Source organism: Saccharomyces kudriavzevii (assembly GCF_947243775.1).
Source record: "Saccharomyces kudriavzevii IFO 1802 strain IFO1802 genome assembly, chromosome: 8".
NCBI lineage: Eukaryota > Fungi > Ascomycota > Saccharomycetes > Saccharomycetales > Saccharomycetaceae > Saccharomyces > Saccharomyces kudriavzevii.
Genome location: NC_079279.1, coordinates 504,304 through 523,164, shown reverse-complemented (window position 1 = coordinate 523,164; position 18,861 = coordinate 504,304). Strand labels below are relative to the sequence as shown.

General features: G+C 40.1%; 5 protein-coding genes across 5 annotated transcripts; 1 reads left to right on the top strand and 4 right to left on the bottom strand.

The window, feature by feature from the left end:
- Positions 1–1,150: 1,150 nt before the first annotated feature.
- Positions 1,151–2,125, bottom strand: SKDI08G2620 (integrase catalytic domain-containing protein; the record flags this gene model as incomplete). The annotated part of the gene is made up of 1 exon (XM_056228606.1): positions 1,151–2,125. One exon carries the CDS (start codon positions 2,123–2,125, stop codon positions 1,151–1,153), a length of 975 nt encoding a protein of 324 aa, XP_056088310.1.
- Positions 2,126–3,151: 1,026 nt separating this feature from the next.
- SKDI08G2610 (Y' element ATP-dependent helicase) lies at positions 3,152–8,329 on the bottom strand (the record flags this gene model as incomplete). Its single annotated transcript, XM_056228605.1, has 1 exon — positions 3,152–8,329. One exon carries the CDS (start codon positions 8,327–8,329, stop codon positions 3,152–3,154), a length of 5,178 nt encoding a protein of 1,725 aa, XP_056088309.1.
- A 2,969-nt stretch (positions 8,330–11,298) lies between these two features.
- Positions 11,299–11,661, bottom strand: SKDI08G2600 (SRP1/TIP1 family protein; the record flags this gene model as incomplete). The annotated part of the gene is made up of 1 exon (XM_056228602.1): positions 11,299–11,661. The coding sequence occupies one exon, from the start codon at positions 11,659–11,661 to the stop codon at positions 11,299–11,301; it is 363 nt and encodes a 120-aa protein (XP_056088308.1).
- Positions 11,662–13,017: 1,356 nt separating this feature from the next.
- SKDI08G2590 (uncharacterized protein) lies at positions 13,018–13,779 on the top strand (the record flags this gene model as incomplete). The annotated part of the gene is made up of 1 exon (XM_056228601.1): positions 13,018–13,779. One exon carries the CDS (start codon positions 13,018–13,020, stop codon positions 13,777–13,779), a length of 762 nt encoding a protein of 253 aa, XP_056088307.1.
- Positions 13,780–16,457: 2,678 nt separating this feature from the next.
- Positions 16,458–17,861, bottom strand: SKDI08G2580 (histidine phosphatase family protein; the record flags this gene model as incomplete). Its single annotated transcript, XM_056228600.1, has 1 exon — positions 16,458–17,861. One exon carries the CDS (start codon positions 17,859–17,861, stop codon positions 16,458–16,460), a length of 1,404 nt encoding a protein of 467 aa, XP_056088306.1.
- Between the last annotated feature and the right edge of the window lie 1,000 nt (positions 17,862–18,861).

Sequence of the window (18,861 nt, the reverse complement as noted above, 5' to 3'; positions counted from 1 at the left end):
TTGGCCTTGTAGCCCTCCTCTCTCTGATGAAAACTGTTATTATCCATTGTTTCGGCTTACCTTCTCTGTCCCGTCATCATGTTCCCTGATAACCTAGCCTCCTGGCCACAGTCTTCCCACGACACAGTCTTCCCACGACACAGTCTTCCCACGACTTTGGACCGTAGCCATTGATTTGGCCAACACGAAGACTCTAGGCAACATGTTTGGAAGGATTGAGACTCAATATGGAGACGTTGCCTTGCTACTACTCAGGGTACTTTGCTCTTCTCCAAGAGGTCATGGCTTTAATTTTTTTTTTTTTTCTTAATTCTGAGATTTGCTATGACTTTCTTATTCGCTTTTAGATCTTTGCTGAATAATATCATGTCATCAACGAATAGACATATTGTGACTTGACTATTTTTGAACACACACGACCATCCACGTACTTCGTCCATGCCACATTGCTTTATTAAGTATGATTTAATAGTTTCATACCAGTTTGCACCACTTTGTTTTAAACCATAAAGTGATTTCTTTAAACTTAGTAATTTATTATTCAATCCTAGATGTGGTGGAGGTCTTATGTATAATTCCTCTTTGATGTCGGCATACAAGTAAGCGGAGGATACGTCTAGTTGTGTGACATAGTAGTCATTATCTAATGCAAGTGACAAAGATGTCATCAGTGCATAATGATGTACAGTATTGGATTGCATGCCCGGATCATATGTATCGGGATGCTGTATGTCACCTCTTGCAAACAAATCTAGCCTTATGTGTTCCGTCACGCTTCTTGTTGGAATACAAGCACTGAGCTTATCATATTCTTGGAACCCATCGAGTTTCTATCATAATACTTGTCTGTTTCCCAAGCATTCATTTTTAATAGTTGGTTAACTCTTTATGATATGCTTCAGTATATTTCTCCTTTTCTTCATTACTCTTATTATATGTGATTGCTTCATCATATCTTAAGGTCGTTCGGAATGGTTTGATTGACTTTACCGCCTTTACAGCTGCAATTAAATGAATACGTTTTTTTGACCTTGGTGGTTCTAGACTATGCATGCTCTTTTCTTACCTTTGGTATTTGTAAAGACATTAGAATCATCCATACCACCCAAACTGGAATTAGTTTGACGAGAGTGGATAGGTGGAGGTTCTTTCAAAGATTGACGAAGCTTAATAGATAAGGAGCGGTTAAGCGATTGATATCAGCATCAAAGGTAAGTGCATCATAATTGCATTGGTCCAATCTGGATTGTTCATCATGCCAAATAACGTAATCAGTAGTGTCTATTGTTTTCTTCAAAGATGGAACATAGATAATATAACCATATGAGTTTCGTAATGGATGTAAGGCGCAACCAGGAATACCACGAGGGCAAATTTTTGAACCGGGACTGTGATTGTTGACTACAACAGTTTGACCGAATGGTAATAGAGTACTGATATCAAGTCCTGCTAAACCAGCATGTTGTCGTGGGTAATTCTTGTTTTTTGGCGAAATTAAAGAATTTCTGATAATGGTGGAGAATTCGACTGCTGAAAACCATAGACGATTTAATAAACCGCTGCACCGTAGATGTGTGCGACGGTCGTCTAATAAGGTACGGTTTGATCGTTCAGCAATACCATGTGCTCTGGAATCTGCTGTTGTTGTATAGCATGGAGTTATACCGCGTTCCATAAAGAAATTACGGAGGGTCTTGTTAGTGTACTCGGGTCCTCTGTCCATTTGTACGACTAAAACGTTGGCATTGAATTGATTGCCAATGAAGGCTATTATTTTTGTAAATACGTCTAAAATAGATTGCTCACGACGATCGAGTAATGGATAAACCCATTTGAATCTAGTCTTCTCATCAGTAAATGAGATAAAATAGGAAGGTGCACTCTTTGGCAGATGGTGAACAGGGCCAAATATATCGGTATGTAAGTACTGAAAGGGTTGATAAGATTCTTGGTACTTTAGTCGTGATCCTTTGACATGTCTATGTTTAGTGCTTTTGCCAACTAAACAGTCTGGACATTGATAAGTAGTAGAATCAGACCAGTCTACATCCGATTCTCTCAAGTATGTGATCGAACTATTCTTGAGAGAATGTCTAATTGTTCTAGCGTTTGCATGCCCAAGCATTCGATGAATCAAAGCGTACGGATATTTATGTGTAGATTTGCTGGTGTTAACGTTATTAGCAGTTTGCCTCTGTAAGGTTGACGGAATTAAAAAGTCCTTGGAGAGCCAGTAAAAGTCTCCATGTTTAACAATAGGGGCAAGGATAGTACCGTCGGATAGTTCTAAAGTATTTTTAGTGAGGTAAGCAGTGATATTTTGGTTAGCCAGTTATGTTTCGAGTGTTTAGTGCGGTTATTGACGTCTGAACATTATTCTGAAAATTAAAGTGGAGATTACTAGTAGCGCTGATTGGCATCTCTTGCTTTTGCGCATCATGTAGACTTATCGAATCATTCGGTGATGCGGAGTGCAAGAATTGTGGTGACCGTTATTTGAAATGTTTCGGCGGGGATACTGCCGTTGTATTCAAGTTGAGCAAGTGTCATCTTGATTGTCGGTTTGTCAGAATTTCTGCATAATTGATTTTTAGAATCTTCTTTCACTGGTCTGATAATTCTTGTCATCTTCGTAACACCGTATATGATAATCTTCTAGTTACGTGATTGAATGTATTAATAAGCTGTAGCGGTAATTGATGGATAGTTGACTATTGTTCTAACATTTCCCATACTCATGCCCTTAGTCATGCGATTCTCTTCCTTCATGCCCATACGGTCATACTTTCAGCACATCGAACCATGACGTATCCTTTTCTACCTTCTGCCGCTTCCTCAGCCTAAACTACTCCAGATACCCTTCAACCAAGACTACAAACCTTACATCCTCTTGTGATCTACCATCTTGCTTACTCACTGCTACAAATCATTAATATTCTTGCGAAACTCTTACTCACTCACTACCTCTATTTTTTGTTTACTTTTTCTTGGTTGTCTTGTTAACCTTCCCCTTCGCAGTTGTCTCTCGCTACTACTGTGCAACCAACATTAAATCAAAACAGTGAAATTTAGAAAAAAACATATATTCTCCCAAAATTTTCTTATAATATACTACACAATACATAATCAGTGACAGCTATAACAACGTCCATCACTCTCCAACTTCTCTGCTGGAATCTCTACATAATAATATATCAATCTTACCGTCTGGAACATCATCGCTACCTAGCTCTTTGTGAACCGCTACCATCAGCATGTACAGTGGTACTCTCGTGTTATCTGCAGCGAGAACTTCAACGTTTGCCAAATCAAGCCAATGTGGTAATAACCACACCTCCGAAATCTGCTCCAAAAGATACTCCAGTCTCTGCCGGAATATTTTATTGTAGAACAGGCCTATTAGCATCGAGAGGAAAGGCGTCCAATGCGGCAGTTTAGATGGGGTACCTCCCAGCGCAGTCTGATCTCGCAAGTGCATTCCTAAACTTAATTCATACCTGCTCCTCAGCCGTTGATGATGCCTGCCAAACTGCAGCTTGACGTACTGCGGACCCTGCAGTCCAGCGCTTGTCATGGAACGCAAACGCTGAAAAACTCCAAGTTTCTCGAGCGCCTCCACAACGACCGTAGCGTCTTTTGCCTCCCATTCTTCCTGGCACTTTTTCTCGTCCCAGTTCAAAAAGTACTGCAGCACCCCCGTCTTCGATTCGCGCAAGTTGCTCCATGCTTCAAAATACAACTCTTCGATTTGCCTTCCAGACATGCGGAAAACTCGGCTCCCTTGCTTGCCTCTTGTCGAATCCAATACACTAATTGTTTCCCTTCTTCTAGTAATAGCCAGGTACCAAGCATAATTTCTTTGTATCTGAGAGTAGATCTCTCTCTTCTTTACGCTAAAAAATTTCAAATATCCTACAGGGTCCCCATGATATGGCTCGATATTTTCCAAGTATTCCTTGTATTCCTCGTCATTTCGCAGCATTCTCTCCACAGCTAGTGCTTCCCAAGCTATACTCCGATACGATACTTTCTGGCGAGGCCAGCAGACGCAGAGCTCGAACATCTTTTGACAGCCCTTGCATAATCCGTATTGTGTGAACACTCCCTCTGGGCAGAAGTATATATCGATACCATAGAGGAAAAGATGTTTAATTTCGTCAGACCGAAATCCAAGAAACTCTAATACATTCGTATTCTCAGAAGTATTGGGAAACTGTGCTTTCAGTTTCTTTCTCTCTAGAAAAACCATTTGACTCCCTTTCCGCTTATATGGCTCTTTAATAATGTCAGTGACTGGATGGATTCTATTACTCTCAGCATTGCCGCCTGTATTGGCGTCCTCGTTGGCACTAGCATTGGCACTAGCGTTGGCACTAGCATTGGCACTAGCGTTGGCACTAGCGTTGGCACTAGCATTGGCGCTAGCATTGGCACTAGCGTTGGCACTAGCATTGGCACTAGCGTTGGCACTAGCATTGGCACTAGCGTTGGCACTAGCGTTGGCACTAGCATTGGCACTAGCATTGGCACTAGCGTTGGCACTAGCGTTGGCACTAGCATTGGCACTATCAGCAGTATCAGCAGTGGTACCATCATGAATGCCCGCGTTGCTGTCCTCATCGCTGCTGCAATACTCTCTGTACCTGTCACTGCTATTTCTCTCCTGGGAACTAGACGGTAACGCGGAGACTGTGGCCTCATTTTCAGCCAATCTGTCCATTCTTTCTATCAGTTCCACTGTGTCTGCCGACAGGTCTGTCCTGGAGCCACAGCATCCAACATGCTGGCCCTTTTTCCCTTTCTTTGATTCAAGTCCATAGAACTCGCGCACCTGTTCGGTTATACAGCCTTCCTTAATTGGTGATAATTCACCCCTCCGATTCCTTGCCGCCCAACTGTTTTTTCTAGATAATATATAACAGAGGCCTCCATCTCTTAGTCTTCCCATGCCTTGAATGAGCTCAATAATATTAAGTCTATTATCAAGCGTGATCACCATCATCAATTCCTTAATGTCAATTCCTTCAGTGACTAATTTCGTTCCGATGAGAACTCGCATGCTACCGTCAGTGACAAACTCTTCCGTGCGAGACACCTTTTCTGCAGCACCCAGCTTCCCGTGTATCCACACCACCCGGAAATACTCCCTCCAAGAGCAGGCCAATTCTTCCACTTGGTTGGTTGTGCTTGCAACTACAATGGCCTTCGACTCTGGTTCAACTTCAAACAGGGCTAAAAGAAGCTTCAGTGCTTCTTTGGGAGGTGATTCGACTTTCTTCCGGATTTTATGCACATGCCCTAAAGGCACCTCAGATTTCTCCTTAATCAGATTGAACATCTGTGTTGGATAGCTGGATAAACCTCTGCTGAGATCTTCCGACCGTTTGAGCTCGTTGATGTCCATCGATTTTTTGTTCAGTCCCGTAAGCCCAATACGCTGCAACGCAGTATCGGCTACAGCCTCAGGTGCTGTGCCGCTCAAAAAGATTGCTTTCTCGAAAGCGTCAAAATCGAGGTTAGCTATGCCCTCAAATTGCGACTGCCGGTAGACCTCCGTTTCGAAGTTGTGAAACTCATCTACAATGAGGTAACCCAACTTTACATTGTTGGTCCTAAAGGTGCACTCAACAATATTATCCCACGCAGCTATCCTGTCTGTGAACTTAGCGCTAGCAAGGTCATCGTAGATCCCCACGTATAAATCAGTAACGCCATAGTAACCTTCTTCAATAAAGTTTCTGACAGGGGCCACATTCAAGCAACCGCCTCGGCTCAACCTGATCATGCAATTAGCAAGCAACACTGTGTATGGTACAAACAGAAACGACACATATTTCACGTCGCCCTTAGACGCCAGTGCTATTAAGGGGAGATGAAATAACTCCGTCTTACCATAGCCCGGGGAGGCCTGTACTGCCACAGAGGGTGTGTCCGCCATGTATATTTCATAACATAAGCGCGACTGATGCAAGTCCCTGAATTCAAAGGAGCTGCCAAAGAGTTTCTGGCCTGCGACGAGGATATCGTTTGTGCTCTTGGGCTCTCGGGGCCTTTTTCGCGTTACTCTCAAAATTTTTCGATGATCTGAACTCGCCTCACCTGCTACGTCTCCCGCATTCGCAGTACTGGAGGAACAATGGTAGTCGCTTTCAAGGCCTAACCATTGAATCCAGCGCTCAGAAGCTCGTTCCTGCAATAAAGTGGCGGTCGTTCCACTGACACTGGTTAACGAAAAGGAATCCACACCGTAGATCTTTCGCCCTGTTTGAACGGAATGATTGGCCATGAGTTCATTCGTCGCCGACTCGTACAAATCCGTTTCAAATCTGCTACCTACGCAGTGGCGCCCTAGGGCAATCAACCCCTGACGCATCTCCCGAAAATTCAGCTTCTGAGGTGCATTCTTCGGAAGTTCCATCATGTACTGCCGAAAAGTTGCATATTCAACGAGACAGCCCTTCGCGGTATTCAGAAACAAGTAGGAATACAAAACTATCCTCGAAGTATCTCGATTTGTTACTTGATCTGGATCCTCAAATCCCACGACATCCATCCAAGGATCATGTTTAAAGGCGTCATAACTGTTACCAAGCGCACATATTTGCATTTGCCTTAGCACAGTGACAAAATAAAACAAGTAATCTGAAGTGAGTCCGTCAAGTGTCTTTAGTCGAGGCTCCGATGAACCGTTCTTGTTATAATCAGTGTACAGTTGGATGCGTCTTGTTGTATCGTCGACGTATACGTTGCGCTGAGGACCGGCAAAAGCGAGTAGCTGAAGCTCTGGATAACGGTAAGGGTATCCCACGGCAAAATGGATCATCCACATAAGTGGCACCGTGAGCTCGTCAATTGCAACAGCCACTTTATTTTTCAGAGCCGCGGTCATTTTGTTAGCATCTCTTCTCAACTTTGGCAGCACAATTTCACGATATTTAACAGGTATCATTTGAAGAAAAGAATCGTTTTCCAGATACTCGTCAATTCCCCGCTTTGGCTCTCTGAACAAAACGTCTCGATTACGCAAAATGAGACTGGCAATATCAACCACTGTAGGCATATAAAAGCACTTGTTCAATTCGTCCCAAAGGCTGTCAAACTGAGCCTTGCATGCAAAGTAAAAGCCGCGGACATACTCGCGATTAAACAGTTTTCCACATACTGATATACCATCAGAAGAAGGTACCAAAGTTATTCTATAAGAGTCCTTCTGCGCGGTTTCCTGTGCTACTTCGTGGTACAGAATTTTGATCCATTTCCACATCGCAACGCCGTTGTTGTCATCAAATATATCTAAATCCTTTGCGGTGCAAGCACAAGAGGACACCAATAAAGCTTTCACGGCATCTAATGTTTTTCTGAGTCTTCGTGGAGTGTTCGGACTGCGCAACTTACATACTTTTAAGCCATGCTCGTCCACAGAGGGAATAATGGATTGTTCATTCGCAATAGATCGATCCTCTTCCTCTTCGTCACCAGCGCCACCACGGGGACCCGCCCCAAAATTAAGCGCACATGCTCGCAAGATAATATGCAAAATATCACCCAATCCGTCTTTTTTGTTCATCATATCGTTACATATCTGTGAAAAGTACTTTATCTCAGTGGGTTTACGTGGGCATAGATCACGCTTCAGCCGCCCTGTGTCGACTTTCTTACCGCCAGGTAAACTTGCTTGATATGCGGAAAAAATCGAAAGCTCATCTACGTGTAGTAACAAAAACATGTAGGGTGCCAAATTGTATCCATATTTCCTTATGGTGCTTTTCTGAAGACTCCTTACAATAGGCGCGCCAGAAACAAAGTTGGTGAAAGTACGCATCGTAGAGCTGTCGTTCGGCCTGGAACTCGCAGTTTCGTAACAACGTTCCAGGACACGAAAACTCAACTCACTATAGTATCCTCTGTTGAGGTAAAAAAGAGAAAGGGTATCGTAATCTTTCCTATTAAATTTCAAAGTATGTACTTGAAACAACGTGTAGACCATCAAGTTGATTTTCTTGGGAATGAGATACTTTGAAGGGATTGGTCCGCTCTGGAAATCTGGTTCGTCTTCAACAAACGTCAGAAACTTTTGTACATTTTTCTTGACCATGACGGCAATGACAATTTTTTCAAAAGATCTTTTCCTATCCATTGCATCAGTTCTGTATTTTACCACCTTGATTAGACTAGACTTTTCGTCTTCGTAGAATGATCGCACTTCCGTGCGGATCGATTCAAATAAAGTTATTGAGTGACAATGTACCAAGTCGTTTTTGTTATTGAGAGCCGACTCAAACTCCTCAAAGTTTACTTTTTCAAACTTACGCTTATCGGAAATTTTCATTTTATTTTTGTAAGTTTCGAAATTAACAATAGTATGTTGATTGTTATGCTTTTTGACAAGAAATCCATCAATATAAGCAAAAGATTGTCCAGTTTCCACCTTATCATCATCTGAAAATGTATCTATTGAGAAGATGCAGAATTATGCAGCGAGCACCAAAGAAAATTCAGTTAGTAATGACTCCTTCAAGCACAACATAGAAAACAGAGGATGTCTGTTTCTCCCTGGGTATTGTCATTCATCGCTTGATTTCTGGCCTGCAAAAATAAACTGGTCAGTACGTACTTTCTTCTTCAATTTCCATGGTGCGCAGTATCTCAACCATCTGCTTAGTCGAGGAGAACCAGGATTCTGTTCATTGCTCAAGCCGCTTCATGGATATTCTCTTTGATACTTTAAACATGGACCTGTTGGTCGCTCCAAGAAATTACGCGCTCAGCCTGCAGCTTCTTCCGCTCTCGAAAAGACCAATATAATAAAAACTTATGAATTACATTTCCTTATTAGGTATATGGCCTTACGCTGCGAAGTAAGGTAGACCTTTTTGGCGCACTTATATATATAACGCGTCAGACAACCTTCTCCGAAAATTTCCCTTAACTTGCCCGACGCTCCACCTCGAAAAAAAAGAAAATATATTACCCTGCTTAATAAGAAAATACGTATCAAGTTACTTCCTTGGTGCAATATCCCACTATAAAAAAATTCCTTGACGCAAGATCTTCGGCCAAATTTTCCGTCCCAAAGTGCCTAAAGAGGAAATAATGACAGCTTTCGTACAAAGTTACTTCCACGGTGCAATATGTCCCTACGGCCTTGTCTAATACCATCCAGCGTGCAATAAGGTAACATATATATACACACACACCCACACCCACACCCACACCCACACACCCACACACCCACACACACCCACACCCACACCCACACACACACCCACACCCACATACACACACTACTAATGCTAAAGCTAACACCCATCACTATTACACCATTAGCATCACCATCACCATTACTACCATCATCGTCGTCATCATTATCACCACTACTAACACCCATCACTATTGCACCATAACCATAACCATCACTACCATCACTACCATCACTACCATCACTACCATCACCATCACTACCATCACCACCATAACCATATCACCATCATCATCACTACCACTTTCTCTGCCATTACCCTACCCACCACTCAAACGGACTGTAAGAACACCCTTCAATGTTACCCTGAATATATAACACCCCACGCTTTCTCACCCCCACCACATGCTTTACCAGCACCATTCCATCACATCACTAAATACGGCCCTTACCTCAGCGGTTTATACCCAGGGCCATTTCCACATTAAACTCACTATATTTCACATTTATCCATCTATATCTCATATCTGCATCCTGAATAGTATATCCCCAACTTACCACCTCCTCATCTCTTCTGTATCTCTCAATTACTATCACCTTACTTTGATACTACCACCTGGCACACCCAGCGGTTCATACCTAATGTCATTACACCAAACTCATACTATCTCACATCTAACACTTCATACCCCTTATCTGCATCCTAATCAACATATTCATCCACTCGTCATTACCACACCTCCTTTATATCCTTTAAACACTACACTCCATTTACCTCCCATATATACAATAATCGTAAACAATAAACATACACCAATCACTTTACTCTAGACCATCACCCTATATCCATCATATATCTGGCCTCATCAACCCGGCCTTTCATTATCGAATCATAATACCATATCCAACGCACACTCACACGGACGAAAAATACTGCCATATCACATCTCATCACTATATGGCCCTCACCTCAGTAGTTTATATCCTGTGCTACTTATTCTCCCTACCTATTTCTACCACATCTAACTATCTATAATCAATTACACATCCTTGTGTACCATACAACTGCACTCGATTCTTCCATACTCCAACACCTTGACCATATACTAACTTATACATTATGCCATTGCTAACATAACTAATATATACAATAGAATCAGCACCATTACTAAATCACTTTCGTAACCTCACACTCCACTCTCTAACATCATGCTATTCATATTACCCTTTTACATATCCACTGACATTGGCTCTACTCACTGCTACTTCACCTGTCATACTACAGCTATAACACTAACATATTAACACTCACACGAACGCAACAATATATAAATACTTTACCCATCAGCATATCATTGTTAACATAGAATACACAATATCATCATCTCAATTTTCTGCCATTACAGTATTCTCAATATATTCTGAACATAAATACCAGCACATACGCACACGGATGCTACATAAAATAATCCAATTAATTGACTACCTACTTAAATTCCATTATTCATCATCATACTCTTCCTCTACCATTACCTCCTTTCTTCTTATATATCCCCCGCATACTAAGCACCCGTCACATGAACATAAATAAATACCACCTCGGTCCAACTTCTAGGTCCCAGATCTCCATTCCATGCACTATTCTATAATACAATTACATACGCACACGGACGCTATAGAATATAACATACTCATATAGCGCCACCACATAATATCATTACTCTCATTTTCCTATACTCAATCCCTCTATTTTATATTTTTTAACTATTTTTCACTTTTCATAAAATATTCACCAGTCATTTTTAATCATCATTAATCTTCACTAATCATTATTTCATTTATACTATCCATCTATACCCCCTTTGTACCTCGTAACATATACTATCCCTTTGGTTACTCAGTAAATTGCATTCACGAAATGAACTTTACACAATCTCATTCCGCATTTCATTCTACCTCCGTTTCAAAAATACCGTAATTGACTGAGCAGGTTTATAATATTAATATACACATATTCAACTATATACACCGTCAAATCATATTTTTATATTTTTTCATTACTTCCTAATGTCCGCAGGATTTCATTCGTAAAAGCATGTCTAGTTGGCGATGGTGTAGATACCGTCTGCAGATAGAGCACTGGAGATGGCTGGTCTCAATCTGGTAGAGTACCATGGGACACCAGTGATCATTCTGGTCACTTGGTCTGGAGCAATACCGGTCAACATCGTGGTGAAGTCACCGTAGTTGAAAACAGCTTGAGCAACTTCGACTGGGTAGGTTTCAGTTGGGTGAGCGGCTTGGAACAAGTAGTATTGGGCCAAGTGAGCTCTGATATCAGAGACGTAGACACCCAATTCAACCAAGTTGACTCTTTCGTCGGATTGAGCTAGGGTGGTGGTGGCAGAGGCACCAGCAGCTAGAGCGGCGACACCAGCAGCGATTGAAGTTAATTTGACCATTGTATTTGTTTGTTTTCGATTGTTTCTTTAGTGCTGATATAGGCTTAACTAGAAAGAGAAGAATGAAGGCATATTCTCAAAGATAGATGATCAGAGCTGCTCTATTTATACGATTTCTTTGACCAGTTTGTTGCTACACAAACGAATTAGTGGACGCTCACCATTCATCGCATACTTCTTCCCACCTTATCTCTCACACCCATATTAATTGTCACCATGGAGATGTGCCTGTCCTTGAACGAATTGGCTTGCATAGTTTTTGCATGTGAGAGCACGCTTGGCATGCGTTTATTTCTCGTATGTACAGAAGGGAAGAATGCTGATTATTAGGGGTGTCGAGGTGCGTTGAACCCTTTACGGGTCTGTAACCTTTCACTTTTTGGCAAACGAAGATCCGATTTCATGATGTGGGCCCTCGTTCAGAAGCCTATTGTCTAAGCCTTATTCAGTGCGCGCTAAACGATTGCCGGGGAAAATAGCACTGTTCCTTTACCCAGATTCAACTATGCAATAACTATCATGCTTTAGCAGTCGTGTAGCCTGTGTGCGGACTCACGATTTTATAATATCATTTAAATTGTTGATGAATTCTCGACAATCGTATTCTCGAGGATCACATTCTCGAGGATGGCATTCTGGTTTTTCTGTTGTAGCACCGTAATACAAAAAGTGCAACATACATAATTCTTGTGTTACTCTATCACGTATAGTGCCATCTTCAACACAGCTTCTGTGGCTTGGCATAGCATCTTCAAGCCGTCAAGCAAATCTTGAATAGCCATGACATTTGACTTAAAATAATCACTATTCGTACCCTCAATTTAGAATATCGACCACACGAGGACCATTATAGCAGTGTTCATATGTCTGCAATAGTATTTCATCCACTAAGAACGGGATGATATTGCACAACAGATGAAATGAGTCTTGGGTCATAGCTTCTGCATTTCTTATCAAGTTATTGTCCTCGAGCTTATCTTAGATTGAAACCGTACACCTGTATTTTGCAGAGTTTACAGCCACTAAATGGATATGTGGATACTCGTCTCTATGGAGAGAGCCTATCGATACGGACGGATTTACCCTCTTTAATATACGTCCATAGGTCAACAGTTGGTGATCTAGAAGCATAAACCTCTTTCCAAAAAATGGAAAACAGATGAAGCACTTAAAAGCCAGAAAATACATCTGATCAGGAGAAAGAGACTCTCTATAATAACCACAGCTACACCAGGACAATCTACACATATAGACTAGTCTAGATAGCCTCGCTTCTTAAGTTGATTTTCGGAAATAGAAAAGACTTAATATTAAAAGGAGTCCTATTAGCTGTTTTATCAGGCCACTTAATTCATAATGATACATCCCTTATTCAGGCTATGTATCCTAGGTACGTTTCTATTGAGCAGCTATGCGTGCCTTGAAAATAGTATGCAAAAGAGTATTGAAGTTGTAACTCTCTCTCATAGTGGTACACGAATAAATAGCACTTTGGCAAAGTCTGCGCTATTTGGCCGATCAGATGCTCTTTCAATGAATTATTCAACTGAAAATATGCTAAATAATAATTCATGTGATTGTAAGAAGAATTTTTCGTATCCAGACGTTATCACCAATGTTACTAAGGCTTTTAATAACACACTTGAAAATTTAGTTAATCTACAGGCAAACAAGAACCTTTATCATAACATGGGGACACTAATACAGAATGTCTTTTACCAATTGTTGCTAACTGTGAATTACTTTAACATGAATAAGATCAAAGCAAGCCAGAAGAATTACCTACAAAAAAGTGATTTCTATGAATTCGAAAGAAACGGTACTGAATGGAAATATATCTTTGCATCAAATTCAGCTTGCATTGATTATAATAGCACAGCTGTTAGTAATAATGTGATTTCATCACTTAATTATTGCATCAGTGATGAAAGATATAATAAAACTGCAGCGATGTGTGTAGTTTTAAAGTTATCTCAGGATTGCTCTTTTGATGTCAGGCTTCAACGAAGTAGAAACGGGCCATATAAGAATATCTGGGATATGCCTTGTGGAGAATTACAACAACACATTGGTTACAAAAATGGTATATGCTATAATAGTGAAAATAAAATGTTATAGGCAGTAGGTGTGCTGACATCGATAGCTTAAAAGTGCTTTTCGTCTATAAGGTAAAGTTATTGGCGATTATAGTTTGAAGAAGTACTTCGGACATGTTAAAGATTATAAAAAACTCCGGCAAAAATTGATAAAAGAAAAAAGAATAACAATATCTATATACGTGATATTCTAATTTATTACCTCTTCAAAATACACATATTGATATATATGGAACTTTAATTCACCTTCCTCAATTAGTATAAAACAAAAAAAAGAAAAGCAGATCCAATGTGATTTAAAAATTCGTGACCGTTACCAATAGAACTAACAATGAGAGCGTAATGAAATCCCATTAAATCTGAAGTTTATTTACGAAGTGAATATTTTCTTCCCAAAAATTGCAAATTACGCAAATCTAATAATAAATCATGCATCTAAAACAACACCTAGGAATACGCCCACTGATTTGGCTACTTCGCTATGAATAGAAGTGTGATGATTATAGGAGGTTCCGGTCATCACATAAGAAAAAAAGATTCAATATGGAGCATATGATATCTGTAGCAATAAATTTATGATAACGATTATGACACAAAGCATCATAACCCCTTTTGATATTCGATTCCACGCAATGAACATTGCAATACATCTTGCCATATCAATCATAATAATATGTTTCTTTTTCACGAAATGAGACTAGCCATGCTAATCCCAACATTATAAAGAGACATATACGCCAATTCAAAAACCAGGGAATACATCAATTGTCTTCTTTTATACGGACGTCAAGAATAGGAATGAAAAATTCCCAATTCTGCGGCACATAAAGGTGGTAGCATCATTACAGTCCTATTTCTGGCTAGGGCGATAGAAACATCTATCAGATTGTGATGAGGGGAAGGATTGAATAACTTTCGTTGACCATCGCAATTCTGATGATTGATAGCATAATCGTAATTGGCAGCAGGATTTCAATCCATGACAACTGTCTGCATATCCGGTATCATGTATTGCGTTTCATAAAGGAGAAGTTTACTCTTCAATGAAAGTTCTCAAGAAGCTAATTTTTTTACTCTCGATGAAGCCTCTCCCTATATTTTCCATCTCAAATATGTTTCCGTCAATGCTTTCTCTGAAAAGTACGCAACTCAACCGATGTGTAACCCAATTGCACTAAACTGGGTACTATAAGTTAAGAAATAGAATCTTCACGATTACATATGGTAAGAAAGTAAGGTTTCAACAAATTTCGGACGCTACTGTCAAACAAGTGACCGCTGATCAGCTTTATGGATAGTACGCGGCAAAGGATAATCACTTTATAGTTATTGATTTGCGAGTGGACAATTATAGGGTTGGACATATATCTGGCGCCTGCAACTTCCTAACTGTTGATCAATTCACAGACAAGGATTTAATTCACCTTTCAGAAAGACTTGGGAAAAATTTAGGAAGGATATGGCGAATAAATGTAATATTTCATAGCTGTCGCTCAAATGGCCGTGAACCAAAAGTCACACAACAATTTTGAGATTTTGTTCTGAAATAATTCACAAGGCTTATACAAGAGTTGCATTTTAGTTCATGGTTTCGTGGGATTTTTTTAATTGATGCAAGAGAAGAATATGAATGATATCATTAGTACTGTCTGATGAAAGATTTCTTTCCAGAAAGTCACATAAAAAAATGATTATTTGAAGAACTCTGTTTCTTTGAAACAGTTTTCATCAACATTGAATGAATGCCACCCATGAAGTTTTTAGAGTTGTATATGCATTATATGAGCATACATTAGTTGCTGAACACTGTTTTCTATCCATTGAGCATGCCTAGTAATGACTTACCATTCCATGTACAGCAGATCAATTCACGTATTGGTTGTATAAAGTACAACTGTGATATTCTAACAAGTGAGTCATCCCACCATCATTAATGGACAGTTTCATTCCCAATAGCGTTATCTTGAGATTACTATGAGATAACTAGAGAACTTACACACCTTAATATTATATTTCTCACATTATCAGTCTCACAGACCTATCAAGTGTGTCATATTTTGATGTTCTAATAACAATTTTACGAATATTTTATAATTCAATAAATTCAAGGCAATATTTCTAATACTTCAATGTGACAATTGTGATAGGTAGATCTTTACGGATCTTTGAATATTGATGAATAATAATTCGGACAGGGCAAGGCCACAAAATTTCTGGTATTCCCTGGTTCAGTACAACCTGTTCTTATTCGCGTATGAATTTGAAGATGCAATTGATAGAAGCACAGCTCCGGACGATCAAGCTTGATTTTTGCCTGCTCAAAGCTAAATGACATTTTGCTGTCTATTGGTGTTGGGTGGTTTCGATATTTCAGCAAACATATCAAATTTTGTGGATCCAGCTAGGAATCATTGTGTTTCGAACATCGTTTCAGGTTACTCAGAAAGGGCTTCTCTTGTCGACACATATGCTTTGTCCGGCTTGGAACATTGTGAAGTTTCTTTTTCGATAATAAAGAATAACATGCACAAACTATCTCTGGCGGTGTCCCAGGTACCTCTACATTCCTTGGGTACTTCAGTGCATGAGTTTATATGCTTGATAGCCTCATTGGAACAGGAAATTTCACAGATGCTTCCTGCAGCATCGAAAAAAAAGTGATACGGGTATTTAGTTTCCAAAATTACTTAGTTATACTAACTATTGTTTTAATAAATGGTCATTGTAATGGACGTTTTTCCAGTCCCAGAAGAAGGTCAATTCAGTAGAGTTACTGACGCTGCTGACGTTACAGACCTTTAAGAAATCAGTACCGGCCACTCTCTTCTCAGCGTAGTCGTAGAAGTCGTTTATTTCACAAGAGAACCCTGGACCAGTGGAACAGGTTTCAATTGGCACCACAGCATCATTGATGGCGTATCTGACGTAGGTGTCGTTGGAACATTGGAACTTTTCAGTGTAGACACGAGCACCTTGAGGAACATACCACGATCTGTGGAATGTGTTATCCATGAATGGAACGTATTCGGCTGTCAAATCGTTTTTGTCGTCAAGTATTCCGACAGTGGTCAAATAGTTTACGATATCGGTATCGTGGGTGAAACTCAACCAAACCTTCTGGTCTTGAATTTCACTCTCTTTTAATAGCTTCACCGAAGCATTGAAATAGTTAGCACCGACGGATCTAACAGCGTCATAACCTGGACCCTGTTGGTAGTAGGTTTCCAAGTCTTGGCTGTAGGAGTAACGTACCAATTCATCCTTAGTGAAAATGTTGCAGATATCACTGTAGCCTCTGACGTTCAATTCATATGGACACCAGGCAAAGAAGTTCTTGGCATCACTTGAAGTCAAGTTCAAGCCTTTGTTTTCTTTGTTCAATCTCTTGGCAATACCGCTCAAATAACTAGTGTCATACTTTTCCAAAATGTCATCGTTGACATCATCGTCCCAGGCAGGACACGAGTGGTGAGCGCTCAAGGTGTTGGCACCAGCAGATTCGTCCTCACTAACAGTTTGCAAGGAAATGTTGAATCGGTCACCTAAACCATCGATGAAAAATTGAGCAGTATCATGACATCTTGTAGAACTAGAGGTAAAAACGGCAAAACTGGTTTGATTTTCGACCATATCACCATATTGCGCTAAGAATTCACGAGCATGTTTCTTAGCATTCATCTCACCAGTGTATGGGTTCAAAACATCGACCGTGTTGGCAAGAGTGGTTTCCATTTCCAAATTACTGCTGTTTCGGATGAAAAATTCATAGTCATCGTTCAAAAAAGACAATGACCCGTTGAATTGGCGGGTATAGTTACTTAACTTATACCATGTTGCCATGATCGTCTTAGCCTTACTGGCAGTGGGGTATCTTTCACCATGTCTACCAAGCATTTGCACTTGCTTCATTTCACAACCTTCCGGCAAGTCACGGGAAATACCATAATCACCAGGAAAAGAGTAGTATGGCCCAGCACCACCCAAGAATGGGAAGATATCTTTTTGGGTACCGATCTTGTCTATGTCGGATAATTTTCCCAACGGAATGGTACCTGCATTAACCAAAGAAGCGGCTACAATTGAATAGGCAATTGATTTGAGCATTAGTATTCTTGAGTATGTCTATGCTTTTTTGTTCTTCCTCTTTGTTCTACCAGGAATAGGGTCAGAATCAAACTGAACTCAATTCAAGAAATATGAGTGCTTATGTATGTTTTACTTGATAATTCGAAGGTGTTTATGGTTATCCCAGATGGGTGTCATGCTTGACAAGATGGCCGACTTGGTAATGTGACGTTTGAGATCCCTGCGCAAACAGGGACCAAAACCATATATTTTTTGCCTGTTAGCAACCCACGTGTGAACGTCAGGATTGCGCGGCTTCGTTTAAGCTCATTCAATTAACTCTTTTACTCTTTTTTTACTTTTTTTTAGCATATTCATGGAAAATTTCATGAAAAACGTGCTTATTTAATATTTATTAGTCAATGTAAACAGAAAAAAAGCTTATCAAGCTTTTTAACTTCTTTACTTTCATTGGAAGTTAATCTGACAAGATCCGTTAACATGAATAAATGCTGAAGGAAGACAAACGGAAGAGCTTGTAAAGTGTTTATTGACTTATTCCGCTCCTTCTTGTTGAAAATACCATAAAGAAATTCTTAAATTCCAATGGCTATACGAACGCAATGTATCAACGGGCCAGTAATAGCAAGTGACCGGCATCAAGTTTTTGGACGTTACTGAATATCTTGTGAAAATGTGCGGCCCAAAGGCAAACTCGAAGTATTAACAGCCGCCCCTAATATTTGAATTAGGTAAATTAAATAAACTAAATAAATTGTAATAGAGTAGTGACACGTTCTGTTCCAAACAATGTCAACTTCCACACATTCACGCTTCAGTTTTGCAGATACAGTGTGGGAGATAGAGCAAGACAGCAATAATACTACGGCGCTGTACCCATTGACGTTCAATCAAGATCATGTGAACATCACGTGCTGCGCCTTTGCAGTTTTCTTTTTGGGTATAGGCCGTTACCCTTTTTCGGTTAAAACTGTTAAAACCACGAAAATTTCAAATTTCAAAAACTGCGCGAAAAACC